Source organism: Octopus bimaculoides, chromosome 2, assembly GCF_046866305.1.
Source record: "Octopus bimaculoides isolate indiv1 chromosome 2, ASM4686630v1, whole genome shotgun sequence".
Classification (NCBI taxonomy): Eukaryota; Metazoa; Mollusca; class Cephalopoda; order Octopoda; family Octopodidae; genus Octopus; species Octopus bimaculoides.
This window is the reverse complement of record NC_142929.1, coordinates 35,691,123-35,719,107: the sequence shown is the minus strand read 5'-3', so window position 1 is coordinate 35,719,107 and position 27,985 is coordinate 35,691,123. Positions and strand designations below refer to the sequence as shown.

The following is a 27,985-nucleotide window of genomic DNA, read 5'->3' as shown; positions in this document are numbered from 1 at the left end:
ATGTATGAAACAAGAGCTAACGGTCTAAAAACAAACATGGGCATTTAGGGAAAACATGAAATTACTTTGGACAGGTAAAGAGTTAAAATAGAAAAGAAATGAGACTGTTTGATCTTCAAGTTTAAGTCAAGCTCAATAGAAGCATTACCGAAGTGAGAGGGTTACCATTATGAAACAAACCTGGATTGTGGACTTTGCTTAGTGGGAGCTTACCACTTTTTCTTGATGATCTATGATGGGGTGCTGAAAAGTTTCTGGCTTTTGGGTAAAAGAAAATACAGGAGGATCAGTTAATTTCCCCTCTCAGATTCAAGCATTTATTGCAGTGGTCCTCCAGTTTTTCTAAGCTGTCTAACAGAGCTTGGAAGATTGGGCTTCCAGCCAGGCCTTTCACAATACCCTTAAACCCAGGAACTTTACAGCAGCCCCTCATATAGTAGTCACTTACACCTTGATAGTTGTATAAAATAATGGTAGAAATTAGTTCATTTATTTGCCTTTGTAACAACCAATACTAACTAACTAGCCAAAGCCAATGGATTGATATTGATATTTCTAAAATATTAAATATCAAAGGTGAAATGGTACAAGTTAGCAAGTCTATAACAGCAAGCAGCTAATTATGGTACAAATTCAAGTAGACAGAGGAAAATGGGGAATGAATACATAGATAACAGTACAGAAAATAGATAGCAGTACAAATAGAGATAAAAAATTGATTAGGTCATGGTAGATATAGTGATTAAAAAAATATAAAAATAAAAAATAAATTATAAGCTTTCATCTGTGAAAAAAGTAATATGTTTTCTGTTGATGTTGTAGAAAGATGAGCTAAGCAAAACAAAAAAAAAAAATCAAAAAAATTCACTGACCTAGTTAGCTGCTAGATATCCCTCTATTATTTTTTGGCTTCTAATGTTTAAAAAAAATCTGTCAACTGGATGATAATATCAAATAATAGATAATTCCACCAATAATCTAGATGATAAATAAGAGAGAGAGAGAGAGAGAGAGAGAGAGAGAGAGAGAGAGAGAGAGAGAGAGAGAGAGAGAGAGAGAGAGATCTTCTAATGGAGAAGATAAATGTACAAATCTCTTCCACCTCTTTATTCATGTCAGATATGTTATGATTGTAATATAATGTAACACTCAGCATGATGGATAATTTATCTGGTTTTAATGGTTTAAAATGTATTCCTCTGTTATGATGTTCTCTAACTTGGTTTTATACACAGTAGTTGTTGGTGGTACTTAATCCTAAGATCAGCCCTGATGGAGCAGACATTTCATCTATATTCATTCCAGGTGCAGGAGTGGTAAGACGCTTGCTTCCCAACTGCATGGTTCTGGGTTCAGTCCCACTGCATGACACCTTAGACAAATGTCTTATACTATAACCTTGGGCCGACCAGAGCATTATGAGTGGATCTTGTAGATGGAAACTGCAAGAACCCTGTTATATATACATATATATATATATATATATATATATATATATATTATCATCATCATTGAATGTCTGTTGGCTATGCTGGCATGGGTTGGACAGTTTGAACAGTGCTGGTAAGCTGAGGGCCTGCACCAGAATCCAGTCTGATTTGGCAAGGTTTCTATGGTTGGATGCCCTAAGTACTTGTGTCTCCTAATATATGTGCGTGTGTGTGTGTTTTGTGCCCCACCACTGCTTGTCAACTGGTGTTTATGTCCCCATAATTTAGCAGTTCGGTAAAAGAGATCAATAGGATAAGAACCAGGCTTTAAAAAGAATTAAGTACTGGGCTTGATTCGTTTGACTAGGAATTCTTCAAGGCAGTGCCCCAGCATTACTGCAGTATAATGACTTAAAAGATATTTTATTTTCAAGAATTGTGCATCTAAGACCATATTATCCAAAATATCTTTCTAATTTTAGTTAGTAAGCTGTAATTTGAAGGAGATTTTGCTACTGCTATTTCTAGTAGGTCAAGTTATCACATAGAGGTTTCCTCATGCAGGTTTGTGTGGGCATATTTTCTCAGTGTGAGACCAAGATATCATCTGCCAATTCTACAACATAATACAACTTTGGTAAATTACACCACTCTTAGAAACATACAACTAGGTCAAGCCAATATGGAAGACTTTAATCTGTGCAGTCATTTAACCAGCTAGAAATAGCAGGCAAGCTTCCATCTAACTGCACCTTACTGTTTTAAATAAGAGTGCATTGGACAATGTAATCCTAGACATATAAAAATATGGAATGGTTATAGCTGGAGTGCCTTTGATTGTAAGATTTACTCATCCACTGATGACCTAAGGCTAAAAAGCAACAATATGGAGTTGATTTGATTATGCGGCATCTTAGAAACTACAAAGCAACAATTGTGACAAAACAGATACTACAGATTTATTCTTTATTCTTTCTTTTGTCTTCTTATTTGTTTCAAACTAATTTCTGATGGAACGTTTTGAATTTACAGTGAATAATATGAAGAGTGAACTCTATGCCTTCAACTATACACAGGCCAAAAATCTTGTGTTTGATTTAACATATGAGAATAATGTGGAGAATATGAAAGGCGTAGGTGGTCTTCAATATGATTTCATAACTCTTCATGTTTCTATTATTGAGGGAGAATTCACTGCAATACCATGTGGTCTTGGAGATTGTCCTTTAAAAAGCATGTGTGTGTGAGCATGCATTGATGACTTAGTCCTTATGGTAAAATAAAAACAAAACAAAAAAAAAACCTGGTCGGTCATTTATAATAAAAGAAAAACTGACCATTTTATATCAGATTTTACAAGTGAGAGAAGTGCCTGCTGTGGTTGTTCTTGTGCTGTCCTGTTCAGACAAAGACACATAAATCCTTATACGTAGTTTCACAAGATGCCAGAAAGTGATTCAGAGATTCAATACTAGCCTTGTCTCTCATGTTGGCTACATCATATTCCCCCTCTCATGGCAGGACATCAGCTCTAGCTAATTTGTAACCAGACTTTATAATTGACATTGTACTATCTTTTTATATTACTTTTTATACATTTTAACAAGTATCGATCTGGATACAATGTAAGGGGTTTCATAACAATTAAATATGGCTTCCTTTAAAAGCTTTCTAATTGAAAGCCAACTAAGCAGTGAGCATACAAACTGAGTATACTTACTATAGTAATTTTAAAAACTTTCATGTTGTGGTTAATGGATGTTATCTTTAAATAGAAAACTGTTTTATTCTAATAGAGAAAAGTAGTTTTGACAAAATGAATAGGAAAAGTATAAATGAGAATTACATAACTTTCAATTAAGAAGCTGGAAACGAAAAAGTTAGATAGAAATTTCATAGGAAATTTCTGACAACTTGTAAATATATTTCAAAGATTTAAAGATCTGAGTTTGGGGTGTGCATGTGTGTGTGTGTGTGAGAGAGAGAGAGAGAGAGAGAGAGAGAGAGAGAGAGGGGGGAGAGAGAGAGAGAGAGAAAGAGAGAGAGAGAGAGAATAAAAAATAAATTATACTGAATTTTAACATGAGATCATAGAGAGTAGGATTGTTCCACACCCATAGAGGTCATCTAGGTGTAGAAAGATGTGAAGTTAAAAAAGGATTTTACTTTTGTGTTGTTAATATTTAGCAAGTGGATACAGTATCACAAGCCACAAGTTTCAGCAATGAAGTTACTTTTGGTGAGAAAAATGCAAGGGTATGAGAAAGTTGATGCAGTTATGTACATGGAGGAGACCTGACAGGGTAGCAAAGGGCAATGAGACACAAAAACCAATAGGTGGGGTGGAAATATACTGTAAATTGATTCTTTGCAGTAATTTTCTTTTTTCTTTTTTTTTTTTCGTTTGACATTAAATTTTCAGAGCTCGGTAAAATCACAATGAGAAGAGCTTGCAAACTAGTTTCAGTTTCCAGCTCAAACTAAGTCACTTCAATTACATAGGTTTTAAAAAAGAAATGAACTGAACCCTCACTCAATCTTATTTTCATCCTCTGTAAAATTTATTTACGGCTTTCAGCTAAAATAAATATATAAAAAGATGTTTGTGCAAGCATAGTTCAGTGGTTAAAATGGAGAAAATATTTTACTAAAGAAACAGCATGGAGCCAGACATGGTCATGTGGTTAAGAAGTTGGCTTTGCAACCACTTGATTTCAGGTTCAATTTAAGTGTGCAGCACCTTTAGGTAAATATTTGTATGGGGTTATAGGCATGACTTCATAGGCACAGACATGCCTGCGTAGTTAAGAAGCTCACTTTGCAACTGTGTGGCTTTGAGTTCAGTTCCACTGCACAACATCTTGGGGAAATTGGGTAAAGCTTCTTCTGCTATAGTCCTAAACCAACCAATCATTGTGAGTGAATTTGGTAGACAGAAACTGTGAGGAAGCCTATCATATATATATATAAGTATATATGTGTGTGTGTCTTATGTGTTCCCCCCCCCACACCTTGCTTGACAACCAGTGTCTCAATGGTGGTTTGTTTATGTCCCTGTAACTTAGCAGTTTGACAAAAAAGACTAAGAGAATAAGTACCACACTTAAAAAAAGAATAAGTACTGGGGTTGGTTTATTCCCCTAAACCCTTGAAGGTGGTTCCCTAGCATGGCTGCAGTCCAATGATTGAAACAAATAAAAAGTTAAAAGGTAGGAGTTAGAATATGTAATGAGTGAAATTTTGCAGAAGGAAATTGTACAGAAGCTCAACACACACACACACACACACACACACACACACACACACACACACACACACAGATATAATTAATAGCATATATAATTCCAAAGTTACAGAACTTCACAAGCTTTAAGGCAAATATTGCTGACATCTCAGATAAATGATTCCACAAACAAAGAAGTTGAGCATTTTTAATCTACTTCAGAAAATTAATTATCCATTAATGCATTATTACATCCGTCAATTGACACTTTTGAGGTTAGCTTTTATTTTAACTGTTTCCATAGATTTGTCTGCTATTATACAGCATGAGGAGAACTAACTTGGTTTCATTTTAGTATCCAGCTTATCAAAAGCACACTACAAACTGCTTAACATAGTTTGACACCATAAATAGCAGTTAATGTTAGCAAGAGAATAGAGACATAAATTTTTATTTATTATGAACATATGAGTGTACAGCAAATATTTCTTGCATAGCTGAAAGGATTGCAAATTTACTATAGAGGAAATCTATCCAACTAACAGCAGCAAAAAGTGGGACACCGAAATGATGTTGATGATGATAATGATTGTGAATTCACTATTTGTTGGAGTGAAAAATAACTTTCTTGTTTTCAGAATTGACATCATCATGAAGTTTCCTTAACAGGTACAGCCAGTAATTAGGGCACATCTTTAGATGCTTTTGTAGAGGGTCCACTAGTTTCTGTTCTCTGCCATGTGTAGCTGAATTGTGGTGCTGCAACCCATCCAGTTTTTGATGTTGTCAGACCAGAATTTTCTCTGTCTACCTCACTTTTGCCCTCCCTCAATTGTGCTCTGAAGGATGGTTTTGGACAGGGAGTTGTGGCAGGATAAGTGACCATACTAACCAAGCTTTTATCTTGCACAAGAAAGTGGTTCCTGTCTGCCCCCATATTTGATGACTTGGTGCTTGACAAAGCTGTTTGCTTTGTGTTCTGTGTATGAGATGCATAGCAGCCTTCTGAAACACTCGTGCTCAAATACTTTGATTTTTTTTGTTCCATGTCAGTTGTAAGGTCCAGTTCTCACAACCATACAGAAAGATCGAAGTCACCAGGAGCTTGTGTTGTATTGTTTGGAAAATGGTTTAATTTAAAATTGTTTGTTGGAACTATAAAGATTTGCTTTCACGGCAGAGTTGTTGATGGTTATTTGAAATACACAAACAGTGTTAGCTCACATTGCTCCTCTGAATGTCCAACATCACTGCACATGAATAATAGAGCATAGGTGTGAGAGACAGAGAGAGAGAGAGAGAGAGAGAGAGAGAGAGAGAGAGAGAGAGAGAGAGAGAGAGAGAGAGAGAGAGAATGGGTATTAGAGAAATCAATCAACAATATCATGCAAGAGATGATGAGAGTTGGAAAGAATTTGGAATGCATAGGAAAGATGACAAGTAGTTGAAGAAGGGTCAAGCAATTCAAATGGAAGAAGTCTGTAATTAGTGCAAAGCTCTTGGATGATGTAGGAAGGTGTGTTCTAAAGGCTGATTGATCTAATGATGCTGAGTTTCATGAAAGAGATGTCAAGGAATGCAACATGTAGTAGTGATATGCTATGATAATGAAAAACTGTTTAACATAAGATGCCAGATTGAAAAAAATTGATGCTAAATATAAAAAGCTGCTGCTGATGATGATAATGATAATATACTAAGATCATATTAGCATTTATGATCTAGTCAATGACACTGTTGTACTGTTTATTTTTATATCTAACACCATCACTATCAACATCATTTTAATGACTTTTTTCTATGCTTACATGGGTCAGACAGAGCTTTTGACAAAGACAGATTTTCTATGGCTGGATGCCCTTCCTGTCACCAACCCTGACTGGTTTCCAAATAATGTAATATTTCTTTATGGCCAGACAAGATTTTAGAAAATATTGGAAATGAACGACAATGCTTGTGTGACGGTGACACTCATTTACAACTATCATGTGATGTCAAGACAAGGACACACACACACACACACAAGAGAAATGAATAGGTAACTTTTGTTTCAATTTCTGTTTACCAAATCCACACACAAGGGTTTGATCAAACCAGGGCTATAGTAGAAGACACTTGCCCAACGTGCCATGCAGTGGGACTGAATCTGTAACTGTGTAGTTGGGAACCAAACTTTATACCATACAACCACACCTGCACCTAAAGAACGAAAAATATTACAATTTTTATCAAGAGGAACCAAAATGTATTCTTCTCCCCACTCCTACACACACAACCCCCCCCCCCAAACAAATGACCATTTAGTCATAGTTTGCATGTTAAAATGAATTTACAGTTTATAAATTCTTAATCTATTCCTGTAACTTTAATGACATTTCCCACCTCTTCCATATTTAGAACAATAAAAAAAAAAAACTTACGAAATAATATCTTTTGGGTACAAAAGTGAAATATAACCACTCATTCTTATCTCCTTGAGTTTTCTAGCAGTAGATACCACAATTTTTACTTTTATTTTATTTCTTTTTATATCGAATGAGAAAATAGTCCTCCCCCACCATCTTCCACTGCCAACCAGTCAGCCAGCCATCAAAAGTATTATAAATATTTTCCTGTGAAATATATATCACATTATAATCTAAACAAATGTGTCCATGAACACACACGAACGCGTGCACACACATACACATACACGTGTGTGCATGTATACACAAACACTAAGCTATAAAAACAAAAACAAAAAAAAACACCTGCTTAATTGATTATGGTCAGATACAATATATTTATAGCAAGCAACGAGCTTGTGAGCTAAACTAAGAGTCATTAGTTACAACTTAACCAACATCACTAGGTGCTGCCTTGAGGCCAAACCACACACACAGTTATTAGCTGTTGCTGAATAAAAACACCCCGTTTATCTTCAAGTACAACATAACGGTAAAGTAGCTTGCTATCAAATATTTACTTTTATGTGATAAGTTATTCGGGTTAATATATTTTATGGTAGCTGTTACAACAGTAGTAAATATAAACAAACACCATCCACTTGTGACAGACGCTTAACAAAATATCAGAGACCACTTCCAAACAGACTATAATATTTCCACAACGACTATATTTGACTTACTGCTTAACAAACATTTTATAAGGAGAAAAACAAATTTTTTCTCCAATGATATACATGCAGGTCAATTTAAAGTCAAACAGGTTATTTAACAAGAGTGTGTGTAAAAAGCATGGTATGTATGCATGCATATATATATATATATATATATATATATATATATATATATATATATATATATATATATATATATATATATATATATATATAAATACATACATACATACATACATACATACATACATATATACACATTACATGTATATGTGTGTGTGTGTATATATATATCATCATCATCGTTTAACGTCCGCTTTCCATGCTAGCATGGGTTGGACGATTTGACTGAGGACTGGTGAACCGGATGGCTGCACCAAGCTCCAATCTGATCTGGCAGAGTTTCTACAGCAGGATGCCCTTCCTAACGCCAACCACTCTGAGAGTGTAGATTATATATATATATATATATATATATATATATATATATATATATATATATATATATATATATATATATAATTCTTAAACAAGAAGGTTGTTGACAGTAACTTTGAAGTTTTGGCCAGCTAAGCCATCACTGGGCTGCTGAAGATGGCTTAGCTGGTGGAAACTTCAAAGTCACTGTCAACAACATTCTGGTTTAAGAATAATAAATTTGTACTCTACAAAAGTATAGAGAAACCCTTCAGATTAATGTCAAATTGTTTTTATTATAACTGAATATAAAAACAAACCTTAATATTGCATGTTAAAAGCACCCAGTACAATCTATGGAGTGGTTGCATTAGGAAGGGTATCAAGCCATAGAGACCATGTCAGAACAGAGAATGGAATCTGATGGGGTGTGACTCTGGCCACACCAACTCTAGTCAAATCGTCCAACCCATGTCAGTATGGAAAACAGATGTTACATGATGATGATGATGATGATGATGATGATTATATATATATAAGGCACGCTGAAGGTGCATTGCTCATTGGTTAGAGTATCAGGCTCATAATCATGATGTAGTGAGTTCAATTCCTGGACTGGGCTGTGTGTTGTGTTCTTGAGCAAGATACTTTATTTCACGTTGCCCTAGTTCACTCAGCTGTAGAAATGAGTTGTGATGTCACTGGTGCCAAGCTGTATCGGCCTTTGCCTTTCCTTTGGATAACATTGGTTGCATGGAGAGGGGAGGTTGGTATGCAAGGGCAACTGTTGGTCTTCCATAAGCAACCTTGCCCAGACTTGTGCCTTGGAGGGGAACTTTCTAGGTGCAATCCCATGATCGCTCATGACCAAAGAGGGTCTTTACCCTTTATATATATAGTCATTATTAAATGTTCACTTTTCCATGCCTACATGGGTCAAGCAATTTGTTGAGGCAGATTTCTATGGTTGGATGCTCTTCCTATCACCAATCCTCATTTGTTTCCAAGTCATGTCATATTTCTCCATGGCCAGATGTGCCTTTCACAGAATACTGGAGACAAACAACTTTACTTGTATAATGCTCATCTATAACCATTAACTGATGGCTAGACAAGGGCGCATGCACACACACACACAATGGGCTTTTAGTTTCATTCTATCAAATCCACTCACAATGCTTTGGTCAACTTGGGTTATGGTAAAAGACACTTACTCAGTCACACACACAGAACAGAGTTAGTTTGCGGTACCAATTTTTTGTTCTATCTGTGGGTATAGCTTAGCAAGGAATATGTCCCACCAGCCTGACTTGGAATTGAGTCATGTCTATTTAATAGTAGATAAGGTTTCAAATTTTATCTATTCATTTTTTCTTATTTGAAATCACTCTCAATAAGTCAACAAATAATCAACTTAAAGAAGGTCTCAAACATCTACATTTTTTGTTTGAAGTGAGAAAAACAAAAGAAACAAAAGGAGAGAGAGAAACAGAGAGAGAGAAGTTGCTCCTATTAGACAACCAGAAAACAAACAATGCAAGATTAGACTGAAAATAATTAGGATAATATAAATATCAGGGAAACAAGAAGGAAGAAATTCTCATACAGCTGATGCTCAAGGAAATAATCATTTAGAATACAAACTCTTCTCAGGGGAGGAGACAACAGCAGTAAAAGAGTGAAAGGGTAAATGTACAATTAAAAAAAGCAAATAATTATAAAAATAAAATAACAAAAAATTATTAATATTGAGATTATGTAACCAGTACAATGAGACAATTTTCACATAATCTCCAGCTGTGCAGTCCTTGCCAAGATCGAATATGTTCATAAATGTGATTGAGTTGGAAGCTATGTTTACAGGGCAATAGATTGACATTTCAATGTAAAAATGGATAAGAAGTGTTATAAATATGTACCAAATGACAATTTAGCCACAATCATCGAAAATATATCTGTTCAGACTGACAAAGAGATGGAGGTAAACTATTGTAAATGAACATCATTGCTATTCAAGGGTGGTTGTTTGTTTCCACTTTTCTGTACAAACCATATCTATCTATGGAAAAATATTACTTTGCTTGGAAACAGCTGAGGGTTGGCAACAGGAAGTGCATGCAGCTGCAGAGAATCTGCATCAATGAACAGTCTGATCCATGCAAGCATGGAGTAGTAGGTGTTAAATGATGGTGATGACTGGAATGAAAGTGGTTCTCTGATAAATCCCTTTGATCTTAATTCCTTCAAACCAAAAACATAGACTGGAAGAAAGTGCAGAAATGTCAAAGAGCAATGATCATTTTGAAATTGAATTAAACAAGATGTAGGACAAAAATTAAAACATCAACGATAATCAGAGCATGAGGTAAGAAAAAAAAAAACAAAATATGAACAAAAATAGAAAAACCCATATCAGATCTCAATTCATCATACATCTAGAAATGCTTGGACACACCATCAGTGTTATATTCTGCAGTTGCTGAGTCTGCCAGCTTGCTGTCTTACTGAAGGAGTCAATATTGACAGCAGAATACAAGAGAGGTTACTAGGGCACAGCCACTATGATCACTGTCAACATGAGAAAAAAACAAAAAAACATGAACATAACAACCAAACAACAACGATGATGATGATGACGACCATGATGATAATGATGGTGATGATTGATTGATTCAGTTGAGGATATAAGAAAAGTGTCTTTTGAACTCTTTTTTTAATATATTCTATCATTCATTTTTCCTCTCTCTTCATAACAAAAGAAGCTAATATCAGGTTCTTAGAGTATTAGAATGGTAAAAAAAAAAAAAAAAAGAAACCTTTTCCCATCACAAAACATGAAAGCAAAACAAGGAAAAAATAAAGTACACATGCAACAGATATTCTCCTGATAGACTCAGAAGTGTTGAGGAGACAATGTCAAAACATTGTCCAGTTTTAAATGTGAGCAAATAAAGAGAAAAAGCCAATGAAAGAGCATAAATTTTAGTTTCTTTTATAGAGATTTTTTTTTTTGTTTGTTTTGATTTCTGTCTGTCATTTCTACTTCTCTTATCACAGGAATGGCATATGTGGATAAATAAGCTTGCAGTGAAGCATGTCAGTGACTTATTTTCAGCAAGTACATCAAGAAAACTAATCTAGATGTCGACTGATAACATCTGATTTGCTTGCTAAGATGGTGGCAATGAAATTTTACCCCTTCTAACCTTCCTTTGCTGTTTGATATATGATTAAGAACAAAGAACAAACTGTTGAACCAAATAATAATTTTAAGGATTCCAAGCAAATTCTTTTTAGGTTTTTGAAATTTATTAAAAAAAAAAAATATTCAAATTGCATTGTTTATCTTCTTTCCATTGGCCGCCCTACTTCTATCTACCTTAAATATTCAAAACCAGTTATTAGTTGGCAACCAAACACCATTATGATAAAATAAATAAATGAATAAACAAAAGTTGCAGGTGTGGTTAAGAAGCTTGTTTTCAACTCTGTGGTCTTTGATTCAGTTCCATTATGTGGCACCTTGGGTAAGTATGTTCTACTATAGCGTCAGGTTAACCAAAGACTTGTGAGTGAACATGGTAGAATGAAACTGAAACTGTTTTGTGCATGTATATATATATGTGTGTGTGTGTGTGTGTGTGTGTGTGTGAGTGTGTGTGTGTGTGTGTGTGTGTGTGTGCGTGCGCGTGTGTGTGTGTATGTATATATATATATATATATATACGTATATATATATATATATATATGTATATATATATGTATACATATATGTATATGTATATATGTTTGTATATTATATGTATTATCATCATCATTTAATGTTCTGCCTTCCAATGCTGGCATGGGTGAGACACACACACACACATATATATATATACATACATTCACACACATACATACATATAAATATATATATATATTCACGTGTGTGTGTCTTTGTGTTTGTTCATCACTACTGTTTGACAACCAGTATTGCTTTGTTTATGTCCCTATAACTTAGCGGTTTGGCAAGCAATGGTGGGGGACAAATACAGACACAAGGATGCAATGCATGCACACACACACACACACACACGCGCATGATAGGCTTCTTTCACTTTCCATCTACCAAACCCACTCACAAGGCTTTGGTTGGCCTGAGGATATAGCAGAAAACATTTGTCTAAAGTGCCACATAGTGGGACTAAACACAGAACCATGTGGTTGGGAAGAAAGCTTCTTACTACACAACCACGCTTGTGCTTACACGCGAATACTTTTGCAAAGCACTTCTTTAGATAATGTAGAACAATATATTTCTCTTAAAATAGGATAATCACTGCTCAATGTTACTGATCATAAGGTTGCTTGATTGCAGTTGACCTGGGGTTAAACTAAACAACAACAGTTACAATTAGTTTGATCTGTTTATACAGTGTCACTTGGTGGATGAATGATACAACTAATGCTAGTCTACAAAAGATAAGCTTATCATACCAATGAAACAAGATTTCATCAGCTGAATTAGCAATTACTTCATTTCAATTTGTAAACTATCTCTACCAAAAAAGGAAAAAAATAAAAAAAACGTCGCTCTGAATAACTGAGTGAGTTATACCAGTAAAATGTCCACAGCAAAACTAAAATGAATAGAGTTAAATATCTTGTTCAAGGACAAAATATCTGCACGTAATGTAAAAATGTAGAAGTCAAATAAAAAAAAATTAACCTCTCACTTTTCCTCCTAACCTAAATAAAAACAAAAGGAAAGATAACAATGAAAAAAGAGAAAAATGCTTCATAAAAAAGTAGCTTTCCTTTTCTTAGTTAGTTCATGGTATTATTGACAGTAATTTAGAAACCAGTTGTTGGATAAGTGCAGATTTGTGGCTTTCAATCTTTTTTGATTTTGTAGTAGAAGAATCATGCAGTCACACCTGCTTATGGCTATGTAATTAAGAAGTTTGTTTCCCAATCACATGGTTCTGGGTTCAGTCCCACCATGTGACAGTTTGGGTAATTGTTTTCTACAATAGCAGCTGGCTGATCAAAGCTTTGTGAGTGGATTTGGTGTGTGTGTGTGTATCCTTGTTTTGACATAGCATGATAGTTGTAAATGAGAGTCAGTCATACAAGCAGTGACATTCATTTACAATATTCCACAAAAGCATATCTCACCATGGGAAATTATTACTATACTGGGAAACAATTGAGAGCTGGTGTTAAGAAGAAGGCATCTGATTGTAGAAAATCTGCTTCAATAAATTCCATCTGATCCATGCAAACATGGAAAAGTGGATGTTAAAACAATGATGATAATGAAGTGATAAAATAGAAATGTGTTGATAGATTTTGCATGGAAAGAAAAGAAAGTAACCTAAAATGAAAAAAAACAAACAAACTATGCTTTAATGTTAATAATTTAAAAGAATATATTCTTTTATTTTTCTATTGGTTTCAGTCATTTGACTGCGGCCATGCTGGAGCACATTGCCTATAGTCGAACAAATTGATCCTAGGACTTATTCTTTGTAAGCCTAGTACTTATTCTATTGGTCTCTTTTGCAGAGGTGCTAAGTTACAGGGACGTAAACACACCAGCATCGGTTGTCAAGCGATGGTGAGGGGACAAACACAGATACACAAACATACACACACACACACACACACACACACACACACACACACATATATATACGAGCTGCTTTCAGTTTCTATTTACCAAATCCACTCACAAGGCCCAAGGACATAGTGGAAGACACTTGCCCAAGGTGCCGCACAGTGAGACTGAACCTAGAACCATGTGGTTGTGAAGTAAGCTTCTTAACACACAGCCATGCCTATATATATATCTATCTATCTTTTATCTTTCACTTATTTCAGTCATTAGACTGCGACCATGCTGGGGCACCACCTTGATACAATTCACCATCCAGTCTAAGAATTGAACCTGTAACTTTATGATCATGAACTCAACATCCTAACCACCCATCCATGTATGTTCACAAATAATATCAATATTAGGAATAACCTTTAGAAAGGCTACCCATGGGACTTGAACCCACATCTTCTGCAGACATGACAAATGTTCTAACATTGAACAAAACTGAAAAACATATTATGAATAATGATTTCACATTTTGGCACAAGGCCAGCGATTTTGGTGAAAGAGTGTAAGTTGATTACATTGACCCCAGTACTCAACTGGTACTTGTTTTATTGACACTGAAAGGATGAAAGGTAAAGTTGACCTTGGCAGAATTCTTAATAATAATAATAATAAAAATAATAATAATAATGGTTTCAAATTTTGACACAAAGTCAACAATTTCAGGGGAGGGGTGTAAGTCGATTACATTGACCCCAGTGCTCAACTGCTACTTGTTTTATCAACCTTGAAAGGATGAAGGGTACAGTTGACCTTGGTTGAATTTACTATGTTATGAATAATGTTAACTCTTAACTCTTTAGCATTCAGATTACTTTTTCAAATGTGATGCTTATTTATTCACATTATTTTGTAAAAAATCCTGCATTATCTTGTAGCTTTGAGATTCTGATGATATGATTGCATATTTCTTTACTGATATTGTAGGGTAAGTGTGAGAAGTTAGATCTGGCCTGTTTGAACATAAACCAGAGAAAATATATGGGCTGGATATGGCTGGTTTGAATACTAAAGGGTTAAGTTATATTTTTAATAATTCAAAGAAGACCTGGATACTCCTGATACTCCTTGCAATGTATCAGTACAGTATGCAGTGTATACTATTTGAGAGCCACTAATGTAGGCATTGTCACCACCTGGTTCAGCCCTCATAGTAGGTTTGTGCGTATTACTGACCCCAAAAGCTATGCTAGTGGAGTGGAAGCTACTGGTAGGTCCTCCGATGTTGGACAGGTCAAAGGATAGAGGCCAGACTAATACAGACAACTTCTTTTCAGAGATAAAAATGAGCTTGCATAAAGTGAACACCTATACATAGATAAAAGCAAAGTTACAGGAGCATCGATGTTTATTCAAAACCAACAAGAGTGGAGAGAAGTGGAGAAAAGTTGTTGATGATCTTCGGCACCAGATGGAACGAAGGGCTTAAGTAAGCAATGTAGACGTTGGACACATCCTTTATGCTTCCAAGATCATCAGGAAAACTATAAATGTCACAAAGTATCATGTGCTTTTCTTTGAAAATATCAAGCATCTTGCTTCTTTCAAGAAATGGATTCTTCTTCAGAATCTGTTGGTCGATGAATATTCAATAAATAAATCTGGCATTGCTTACATCAAAAGGAAACTAAAATACACAAGCGAATGTGAACACGCAAACACAAACCAGTTGTTAACTGAATACACAAAGACAATTCAGTTTAATATTGATTTTTAACATCAAGGTCACACATTTTTGGGTGGTGGTGGTGGTGGTGGTGGTGTTATTAATTGATTTATTTGACCATAGTGCCTAACAGGTACTTACTTTGATGATGACATTGGAAGGATGAAAAGCAATCAGAATGTCTACATATGTAAGTAATTATTAAGAAGCAATTTGTCTTTTACTGATTCTGCATTGATTTAGTTACCAATATGAGTGAGAAGATAAAAACAATGGAAATGACATTCATGTTATATATATATACATATATATATACACACACACTTATTTATAATTATATAAATACACACACACACACTTATATACATACATGTACACATATATTTATACATGTACACACACATACACACACACACACACACACACACACACATATATATATATATATATATATATATATATATATACACAGGCACTCAGCTATGACTATGAGGGTCACAGTTGATCTGATTAATGGAACAGTTTGCCTGTGAAATTGATGTGCAAGTGGTTGATGAGCATCCACAGACATGTATCCTTAATGTAATTCTCAGAGAGATTCAGTGCTACACAGTGTGACAAGGCTGGCCCTTTGAAATACAGGTACTACTCATTTTTTGCCAGCTGAGTGGACTGGAGCAACATGAAATAAAGTGTCTTGCTCAAGGACACAATGTAATGTCAGGAATTAAACACAAGGACAATTTTCTATTCTTTTCTATTCAAATACATATATACATACATATAGACAAAAATTATGGATTTTTTGTTTTTAGTCAGTGTTGGTGTTACCTAAGGTGAGTTGTCTGACACGGTAAATATGGCAGGGATACAAGGTTCTGTGAAATAGTGTAGTAAATATGTAAAATAATACTGAGAGAGGGAAAGAGAGAAAGAGAAAAGTATGAGAAGGAGGAGGAGGAGAAGAAGAAGAAGAAGAAGAAGAAGAAGAAGAAATGAGAAGCAATATGAATGAATGAGAAGAATGTAGGAAAACAGTTAGGATGTGAGAAGAAAAAGACTAAGAATTAAAAGAAAAACAAAAGATAGAAAAAAGTGAATAAGAGGAAAGAAAGGAGAAGAGAAGTAGGATGTGTGAATAAGATGAATAGATGAATGAAAAGGAGGGAAAAGAGAGTACAAAATGTGAAATAAGTGAAATATAATAAGAAATGAATGAAAAATGAAAGGAGGAATGAAACACAGAATAGAAATAAGAGTAATCTCAGTTAAGAGATCTGTAAGATATAAAAAAAATTTGATTCAGTGAATGACCGATTAATAACTGGATTTAATACTAGCTGGACAGCAATGTGTAAAACATCAGTAATTAAGGGTTTTACTACATGCATGTAACATGCGATAATTAAATTGTTAACCTCTGTTGAGGTTAAACTAGAGAGTTCCCCTTTTACTTGAAGCCAGAAAAAAACCCACCCTTGACGTTCACAATGATAGTTGCCTTAGGGCAAGATGGTTTTCAGCACCCATACAAAAAGAATTTTACAAGCCTCTCACCAGTATTTCATTATTTCAATTGAATTAAATTATGCACCCTGTATCATCTATATTCACGAAGAGTGAGAGGGGGGTGAGGATGGAACGAAACGGAAAAGATAAAACAAAAATAAGATAAGACAGACATAGCAATAATTTAATTTGTTCTCTGGACAGCAATTTCTCTGGAATTGCCTCTTGCCACCTTAAACCCCTAACCAAGAAAAAGGGAAATAGACCTTACTTTCACAGAATCCTTTTCTAGACCTATGGACATATAGACATCTATCCTAACAGTGTTCAAAATTGAGGCTTTGAGCTATTAAATTGCCAAATCAAACATTCAGTCAGCTCAGCACTCTAGCCATGAAGCCATTTTTTGTTTTCTTTCAGTCGATCTGATAATTATTATAAATATAATTCTGAATGACTCTCAGAACATAAAGTTAACCTACACCAGGAGTTGAACCACTGACCATAAGTTTTGAGCATATTGTGACTCCCAAGCCTGAACTGACTTTGTTCCAACTACTCTCAATTAAACAGACCCAAGTTTGTGATACTAATGACAAATTCTTTAGTTTGTTATATATATATGGTGACAAGATGAGCATCTGGCTGTAGAAATCCACCTCAACAAATTCCATCTGACCCATGTGAGCATGGAAAAGTGCAACTTAAAAATAATATGATGATGGTATATGTGTGCATGCTATGGTTGTCCCCAACCACCACTCGATAACCAGTGTTGCTTTGTTTATGTCCTTGTAACTTAGTGGCTTGGCAAAAGAAACCCATAGAATAAGTACCAGGCTTAAAAATAAGCACTGGGATCAATTTACTCAAGTAAACCCTTTAAGATGGTCCCTGTAACTTAGCAAAAATGACCAACAGAATAAGTATCAATCATAAAATATAAATACTGGAGTTGACTTGTTTGACCAAGCCCTTTAAGGTGGTTCCCCAGCATGGCCACAGATCAATGACTGAAACAAGCACCCAAAGTGGGCAGTAATGCCTTCCTGGGGACAATGGAAAATTTCAGTGGGGTGTTGAAGAAAAGTGTGGTGATAGTAGGGTGGTCAAGAAGGCAATGGATGTAAAAACAACAAAATCATGGGTTAATTAAGTTAAATTTTATTGTTTTATAAGTGAAATACAGTTGTTTTAAATTTGCTGCAGAAAAGGTCTATGTTTGTGGTGATAAGTGGTGGTGGGGGTGTTAGGAACGTGGCCTGAGTGCCAAGGGGGCAGCAGTCCCCAAAAGTTTGGGAACCAATGCTTTACAGAATGTATTTGTCCCCACACCACTTGAAAAAGCTGCAGTTGGTTTGTTTACACCCTACTCCTCACTTAGCAGTTTGAAAAAAAAAATGATTGATAAAATAAGAAACTGATTTAAAAAGGAGTTTATTTGTCTGACTAAAAACCCTTCAAGATGGTGCCCCAACATGGCCACAATGGCTGAAATAAGTAAAACATAAAAAGGTATAGATCTAATCAAGCTGACACAAAAATATATACAGAAATCAAACTTCCTTACTATTCCATATATAGTATGTTACTGGTCAAAGTTTTTTTGTTTTTTTTTTCCGCTGTCACATTCATAACATGCTTTAAATAGTATTACTCCTTCATTTGTTCTTTCATTCAGAATAGCACCAATCTGTATTCAGTATTAAAGCTCAACCACACTCACCACCTGTAATTTCGTTAGCTCAATCATAGACAACTTTCAAAGCTACAAGTTTCAATTACTTGAAATAGTACAGGGTATAATTTCAGGTAATTATATAGTAACTTTTACCTATGGATTCACATTACTAGCAGATCTAGGTTAGGTTGATATATATATATATATATATATATACACACACACATATATATATTATATATTCAACTGACATAATTTATGTTTAGGGTTGTTCAATGTTGATTCTACTACTACTACTACTGCTGCTGCTGCTGCTGCTGCAACATAGATGTCAGTTACCACAATATAAGCAGTGTCATGCATTATCAGTCTTCCATGAAAAAAAAAAAACTGGTCAAAGTGAAATAAGACCTTGCTTGAAAATAAGAGACATCAGCTGTAGGGTGCAAGATAGAAGACTGCGCTGGTATGATCATGTGATGCATATGGACAAGGATAGCTGTGTAAAGAAGTGCTGATCTTGAATTGTGGAGGGAAACTGTGGACGGGGTAGACCCATTAAGACATTGGATGAGGTAATGAAATATGATCTTTGGTTGTTGAGTCTCACTGAGGTGATGACAAGTGACTGAAACTTCTGGTGATTTGCTGTGCTTGGGAAGACACATCAAGCAAAGTGAAGTCGTGGTAATGGCCATTGCTGGAGACATCTAAAAAGTATTTGTGCAGGTGACATATGAAAGGCAACCAGTACACTCTTGGAGTGGTTGGCATTAGGAAGGGCATCCAGCTGTAAAAACCAAGCCAAAACAGAGCCTAATGCAGCTCTCTGGTATACCAGCTCCAGTCAAACCATCTAATCCATGCCAGCATGGAAAACAGATGTTAAATGATGATGATGTGTTGGTAATAGAAGAAGCATTTGATTGCCTTCAGTTATCTTTTCTTGCACCTATCTGTTATCATTCTCAACACACTTCTATATCCACCACTAATGCTCCAACCACCTTTGTTGTCCCACTCATCAGAGCCAGCCTGATGTACCTCTGACCTCTATCACTGCCACTGTTCATCTCCCTCCCCTCTCACAGACAGCACATTATCTCCCTACTTCCTGATTTATTTCCAGTGTTATGATACTGCTGCTCTCTACAACTTCTCGATAACAAGACACCAGTACTTGTCACTCTATAATACTTCAACATTTGGCACATGGCCACATCACGCTTTTCTCAAATACATTTAGTTGAGAGGGCTTTTGCTTTTTCTGTCTTGCAAGTTACTTGGTAACCTCACTTATGCTGGTATCATGAAAAAAGCACTAAATACACACTGTAAAGTGGTTGACGTTAAGAAGGACACTCAATCCAGTCATAAAAACCAAGCAAAGTCTGACATTGGGATCAACTAACACATGCCAGCATAGAAAACATGTTAAATCATGATGCTGATGACATAAACACACATATATGTGTGTACATACATGTTATACATACACACACACATGCACACACACATAACAGACAAATACAAATCTATCAAATATCATGCAGCATGGATTCTTAATTTATTAAAATTGTTCTGAGGATGTATCTTCATCGTACATAGTTAAGACTAGCTTCATATGAGGAAGGGAAACAATCTCATGAATCAAGAATTCTCCAAAGTCGACATGCCATTAAGGAAAAGGACAGACTTATTATCTGGTTTAATAATATATACATAATTTGCAGATACATATTAATATGTAAATATATTCATAAATGCATACGTACATACATAATGAACTAAGTCAATAATCATTGAAAAGGTTGTAAGTAGCAACAAAAGAGCTTTGACAAACAAAAACGAAACAGATTAGTTCGTTGGATACTTAAACAATTAACTAATAATAAACGAGTGGAATTGAACGAGTGTGTGTGCTAATTATCTTGGCATAATGACTCTCCCTAGACAACAAAATTTGTTTCAACACACAAATTCATAAAAAGAATCTTGCAAACCAGATACAAAAATGAAGTATATATATGTGTGTGTGTGTGTGTGTGTGTGTGTGTGTGTGTGTGTGTGTGTGTTTTACTGGTTTCAGTCATTTTTAGAGTGTGGCCGTGCAGAATAAGCTCGGTACTTATTGTATTGGTCTCTTATTCCGAACTGCTAAGTCATAGGGACATAAACACATCAACACCAGTTGTTGAGCAGTGGTGGGGGACAAACACAGACACAAAGACAAGCACACACAAACACACGTATATATGACGGACTTTTTTCAGCTTCTGCCTACTAAATCACAAGGCTTTGATCAGCCCAAGGCTATAGTAGAAGATATTTGCCCAAGGTGCCATGCAGTGGGACTGAACCTGGAACCATGTGGTTGAAAAGCAAGCTTCTTATCACACAGCTACACCTGCATCTTATATAAATATATATTTACATATGTATATATAAATTTACATGTACACATGTATATAGGTATATCTATGTAGCTACACACACACACACACACACAGACACACACACATACACTTATATTGGTCTGTGAATCCATATATACATTTTCATGTACTAATACATACTCACTCATAAATACATGTATAAGTAGATTATACATATATATATATATATATATATATATATATATATATATATATATATATATATATATATATATATATAGATAGATAGATAATTCTTATTCTATCTACTTTGTCAAACTGCTAAGTGATAGGGATGTAAACATACCAGCACCGGTTGTCAAGTAGTGGTGAAAGACAGAGCAACACACAAACGTTTCCATTTTTGGTCAGCCTGAGGCTATAGCAGAAGTCACTTGTCCATGCAGTGGGACTGGACCTAGAACCATGTGATTGGGAAGCAAGCTTCTCACCACACAGCCATGCTTCTCTCAAGGATCAATCCATCGGTTTCGACGACGAGGGCACCAGCTGATACGATCAATGGAACAGCTTGCTCTTGAAATTAACGTGCAAGTGGCTGAGCACTCCACAGATACGTGTACCCTTAACGTAGTTCTCAAGGAGATTCAGCGTGACACAGAATGTGATAAGGTTGGCCCTTTGAAATACAGGTACTTCTCAATTTTGTCAGTAGAGTGGACTGGAGCAACGTGAAATAAAGTGCCCTGACACAATACGTTGCCGGGAATTGAACTCACAACCTTACGATCATGAGCCGAACGCCCTAACCACTAAACCCCGCGCTTTCACACACACACACATACACACACACACACACACACACACACACACACACACACGCACGCACACACACATACACGCACTCTCTCTCTATATATATACATATACATATACACACACACGCACAAACACATAGGCGTCTCTACATATACATATTTATGCGTTACATATATATATATACAAATATGTACGACGTTCTTTCAGTTTCTGTCTATCAATCCACTAAGGCTTTGGTCGACCTGAGTCTATAGTAGACGACACTTGCCCAAGGTGCCACACAATGGAACCGAACCTGGAACTATGTGGTTGGGAAGTAATCTTCTAACCACACAGCCATACCTGCATCTATCTATCTATCTATCTATCTATAAAATGAGATAGAGAGAGGGAGAGATGAATACGCACACACACAGAATGGTAGATAGGTAGATAGATAGATAGATAGATAGAGAGAAATTGAGTGACAGAAGGAAGAGCATGACAGATAGCCAGCCAGATCAATAGACTGAGGTACTGGTAGACAGACGCAAAGACATTGATAGACAGACATAGATAGACCGGCAGACATATAGGCACACAAGCCAACAAAGAGAGATAGATAGATAGATAGATTTTGTATTAATAGAAGTATAATAGGAAGATACATTGATAGCCAAACTGACAGATTGATATGCAAAACGGCAGGCAAACAGACAGGCAGATAAAGTGTGAGAAAAACTGATGGGTAGATACTTATAGGAAAATAGATAGATAGATAGAAATTCTGATAAATGTATTCTAATTTTGGCACAAGGCCAGCAGTTTTGAGGGGAATGGGCAGTCGATTACATTGACCTCAGAGCTCGACTGATACTTATTTTATCGATGAAAGCAAGGCTGTACTCGGCGGAATTTGAACTTAGGACGTAAATGGCCGGAAAAAAATGCCGCTGAGCATTTTGTCCGACGCATTAAAGGTTCTGCGAGCTGGCCGCCTAAATTTTGATAGACAACAGTATAGATAGGAAAGCAGAAACAGAGACAGCTATACGAGCGGTTGGAGAGATTGATAGGCAGACAAACGGATAGAGACATACACACAGATAAAAAAAAAAAATAGATAGACAGGCAGATAAATACGCAGAAAGGTACATTGATAGATCGAGATAGACGGATGTGCGTTTATGCACACACACACATCTATCTATCTATCTAGCTAACTAACTAGATACATTTCTTTTATTAGCCACACAGGGCTCAACGAAGATGGGACAAATACAATGTAGAGCTTTTCTTTTTGGGAGGGGGAAGGAAAAAAAGGGGGGGTCGATCAAAAGGGATCGTAGGAAGGAAAAGGGGGTAGTTCGATCAAAAGGGATCAAAAGGGATAAAAAAAAAAAAGGGCGATCAATAGGGATCGTGTATCACAGTAATGTTCTCGTGTAAAAGGAGGGGAGGACAGTTTAGGTTTGGCCGTGGAAAGAAAAGCCCTAACTAGATAGAAAGAAAGAAAGATAGATAGATAGATAGATAGATAGATAGATAGATAACCACCTACCTACTTACCTACCTACCTACCTACATAGCTAGCTGCCTACCTACCTACCTACCTACATAGCTAGCTGCCTACCTACCTATCTATCTACCTACCTAGATAGTTAGATAAATAAATAGATAGATAGATAGATAGATAGATAGATAGATACATAAATACATACGTACGTACGTACATACATACATACATGGGCTTTCGCATAATTTCTATATTCCGAATTGTTCTCACGAAGTTCTGGTTGTTTAAGAACTACGATGGAAGACACCTACCCATGAAGCCGTGCTCTGGGACAGAACTCAGTAACACCTGTATGCTATACATACAAATACGAACTAATAACATTCCTCTCCCACGTGCGAAACTGAGTATTACCAATTGGTTGATAACTGATGAAGAATTAGGGACCTTCTGTGTCTGTCTCCCGTCCGGTTGTACACTCAGTATACATTGTGTCGTTTGTTTATTTACCATACATTTTTTTTTTCATTTAATGTGTGTGTGTGTGTGTGTGCGTGCGTATATATATATATATATATATATATATATATATATATAATACGGGGAAACCGTCTGTGTGAATCGAAAACTACCCAGTGTGTATGACGGCAGTTTTATAAGCTTTATTTCAATGGTTACCGACAACTTGTATGATGTTTCCTCTTAGCAAGTTGTCGGAAACATGAATTTGATAAATGTCATAGTTGGGGCCCAGTTAATGGAATTGAACCAGGAATCACTTGGTTCGCTACTGCTTTCAAATACGGTTTAACAGACCTCTTCCTCCCATCCGCACCCCGTGTTCGTATGGACCAGCGCTTATTTATTACTGGCTTCCGTGCAGAGTTAAACGGATAGTAAAAATCTCTCGCTGTTCTTGTCTCCCTCACACACACACAGAAATACATTACTTGAAGTTTCAGACAGAAAAAGGAAAAATAAAATGGAAAAACTTAATAAAATAAAAAGAGAATGTTTCATTGTTCAGGCACTTAATTCTGAATGATGTGTGTGTATGTATGTGTGTGAGCTAGTGCGTGTATGTGTACGTGGGTATAGGGGGTGGAGGAATTCGTTGGTAGGGTTTTGTGGGTGTTTTATATTATATATATGCGTGTGTGTAAGGTTGTAAGATCTTTAGCACGATTTGTGCACGGGTAGCAAATATAATTGGATCATAGTATAATATTAGCCGCACTGAAGAAGCTTTTTGTGTGACCATCGGAGTAGCTAGAAGTAGCAGCTAAATCTCCTTCAAATCACGCTCCTGCCGTATCAAATAGGGAAAGGACACACAGGGTAACGCTTAGAGATACTCTTAAAAAGATGGGATGGTCACGGTTGGAATGTCAACCGTAACCATCTCATTAAGGTCCGCTTAATCAAAGTACACCTCGGGTTAAACGACTGGCCCTATGTGGTCGCGAGAACTACTGAAAGAGTTAGCACATCCCCTCAAACTGCACTTTAAGATATTAAAAACGACAGCAGATGATGTTATCGGAGATATTCAGACCTAATCTAAGATGGAACGTCCGTGGCTTGAACGCTTTGATCGTAGGCCTTGCTTGGTCACAGCTGACCTGAGGCTAAACTACAGGCAGCTATTTTATTGATCACAAATGAATTGGAAGGATACATATACCTATTTATCTATGTGTGTAACAAACATGATATCTAATTTTATTTGGTTGAAATATCTGCGTATGTGCGTGAATGATCAGGCCTCAATGGTGAGGGCGACGGAAAATAGTGAGGACACCAGAAACAGACGGATATTGGGAATTAAGCACACACACACACACGTTTAACATCGTGTGCGTATGTGTGTATAAGGGAAAGAAAACAGAAATCAAGTCGTATGAACCAGTGGTTTATGTGTATATACATGCTACAAGGATACTTGCGTGTTTATATGAGAACCTCAGTTCATCACACACACATACACAACACACAAACACACATATATATATATATACACATACGCATACTCACGTATGCATGTGTATGTGTGTGCTAAGTGTGTGTGTGCAGATTTAAAAGAAAACCACACACACACACACACACGAGTCCTAATGCGTGAGATTATTAGAAACCTCTATGAGCTGTGTATGTGTGTTTGTCTACCTCTGTGGCAGTTTGTACATTTGTATGTATAATTGTTTGAGTGTGAGATAGTATGTTTGAAGAGCGCGTACGAGGTGAGGGACTGAAAACTGCAGGGAAGCCAAATGACTTCTGTACAAGTCTCTGTTTCTCTCTTTATCTGTGTGTGTCTGTCTCTCTAATAGCAGAAAGAACGACACTTATACACATACAAGTGAATTTGTTTCTTTTTTCCCTTTTTCTCTCGCTCATACAAGCAAACACATTTAGACACGTGTGTTGTTTTCTCCGCATGCACGCAACACGTAAAATACACACACACACGCTTTGACAGTGTTAAGAATGACCATCAAATCTCCGGACACGTTCCGAAGAGATTGCAAGCTGGAAAAAAACGACAGTATTTTACAAGCTTATTTTAGAGAATGGAATGAGATCGAACTGTCTGATGAAAATACTGACAAGACAGCAAAGCTACGTTAATACATATTATATATATATATATATATATTTATATAATAAAATCAGAAGCAAAGATAGGGATGGAAGTGACAGTATGACAAGAAGAAAAAAGAAAGAAAAAAAGATAGACTAACAAACAAACGGACAGACATAGCGACAGAGGCAGCCAAAACAGCGAATGGTGCTTTGGAATCAGGGGAATATTCCGCGCTCGACCAATTCCCACCTGAAGAAATACGATTGGCACCAAATATAAAAATGTTTTCGTTCTTTCATTGCAATTCATATATATATATATATATATATATATATATATATATATATATATAATTGCTGGATAGGTCTGAAGCAAAGTGAAACTCCTTACTTTTTCAGACACAATGCGCGCGTACACACACACAAAATTAAATTATCGTTTTAGCAGAAATAGAATAGTTCGAGGAGACCACCTTGGGTCGGTGAACATTTAATTCAGATTAACAGTGGCTACTTTAAAGAGATTACATTGTAAATACATATACATAGTAGATTGCACAAAAAGAGGTTTAGCGTGGTCAGTTTCTTTTCTCTCTTTTTCTTTTGAGATATATATTAGAATTACTGTTTCTGTTAAGGTTACATGTGACCACTTGATAAAAATTGTCTCGATGGTCAGTTGATAGAAAAATATTTACAGAAATACTTCGCAACTGATTTTCTGTGTTTGTGTGTGTGCCATATATCGATGAACACAAAATCATAATTATTGAAAGATCTTCATATAACTGTCGTATTTGTTGTGTGTGTGTGTGGGAGTGGGGTAAAATATCCGCATGGGGTGTAAACGAAGCTAAACACTGATAGGTAATCGACTGATCGAATGGATGAACGTATGGAATGGCTGGTATTAATATGTGCCTCAGACCACACGAGAAAGAGTAAAGATAGAGAGTAGCGATAAAATCCTGGCTGTAACTCTATTACACCAATATAGCACTGTGTGCAAAGATATTATTATAAGGGTACAATGTTTCGAAGTCATTATATATAATTGTTGTTTTGATCGATGTTTATCAATGCAGCCACACAAAATCAATACCTGTGTGAATGCATGCATGCGTGTGAGAGTGTGTATGTGTGTGTATGTATGTATGTATGTGTGTGTGTGTGTGTTTGTGTGTGTGTGTGTGTGTAAACAGTACAGTCCAAGGAGATGTCTCGGAAAGGGGTGGTGGAGTAATCAGAAAACCGAAAGTGTTGAGCGAGACCCTAAAGTGAAAAAAAACAACAATAGCAACAGAAGCGATGATAACAACAAGCTGGAAAAGGGAGTCAAGTGCAAAATAGTGTATGTGTGAGGCAGAGAGAGAAAGAAGAGAAAAAAAAGACAAGAGGTCGGAAAATAAGAAGTGAGGTGAAAAAAGAGGGTCCGAACACCTACCGTATCGTATGCATATTACAATTAAGAATAAAATGAGGCCATTGTTGTTAGCTGGTCCCATGCCGGTAAAAACTGCTGACATTCGAGTAAATCTGGTACATCCAACATGCTTTTAAACGTGTTTTACAATACACTGCAGGTTCACCGGCTTCAATAGCGGTAAACTGGCTCGATTTGATAGCAGCATAGTCCAATCTTGGCCGACCTATTCGAGGCTCCTTCGTACTCTCAATCTATCTGACGTATACAACTCTCCTACTAAACCTTTGTCTTTCTCTTTCTGTCACTCCCTCTCTCTTTTCTACTCTCTATCTGTCACTCTTGTGCGCTTTCTCTCTTTCGGTCACTTTTACTTACCACATCTCTCTCTCCTTCTCTCTCACTCTTTTCACTTTTCTATTCGCTCACTCTCTGTCTATTAATTTCCATCTAGCTTTCTTTTCCTGACGTGCTTTAACTCCTCCGTCAGTTAGTGTATATGTTTGCGTGTGTATATATGTATACATATATTTATATATCTCTTTTCGGTTTTCTACACTTTCTCTCTCTCCCTG

General features: G+C 36.1%; 1 protein-coding gene across 3 annotated transcripts in view; it reads right to left on the bottom strand.

The window, feature by feature from the left end:
* The window catches only part of LOC106871713 (protein kinase C-binding protein NELL1), a 389,762-nt gene extending 362,085 nt beyond the window's left edge, over window positions 1-27,677 (bottom strand). For all 3 annotated transcript variants that reach the window (XM_052976225.2, XM_052976230.2, XM_052976231.2), the window contains exon 1: window positions 27,432-27,677. In XM_052976225.2, coding sequence (XP_052832185.1) covers window positions 27,432-27,513 — 82 coding nt within the window. In that variant the 5' untranslated portion in view covers window positions 27,514-27,677. The remainder of the gene's footprint in view (window positions 1-27,431) is intronic.
* Between the last annotated feature and the right edge of the window lie 308 nt (window positions 27,678-27,985).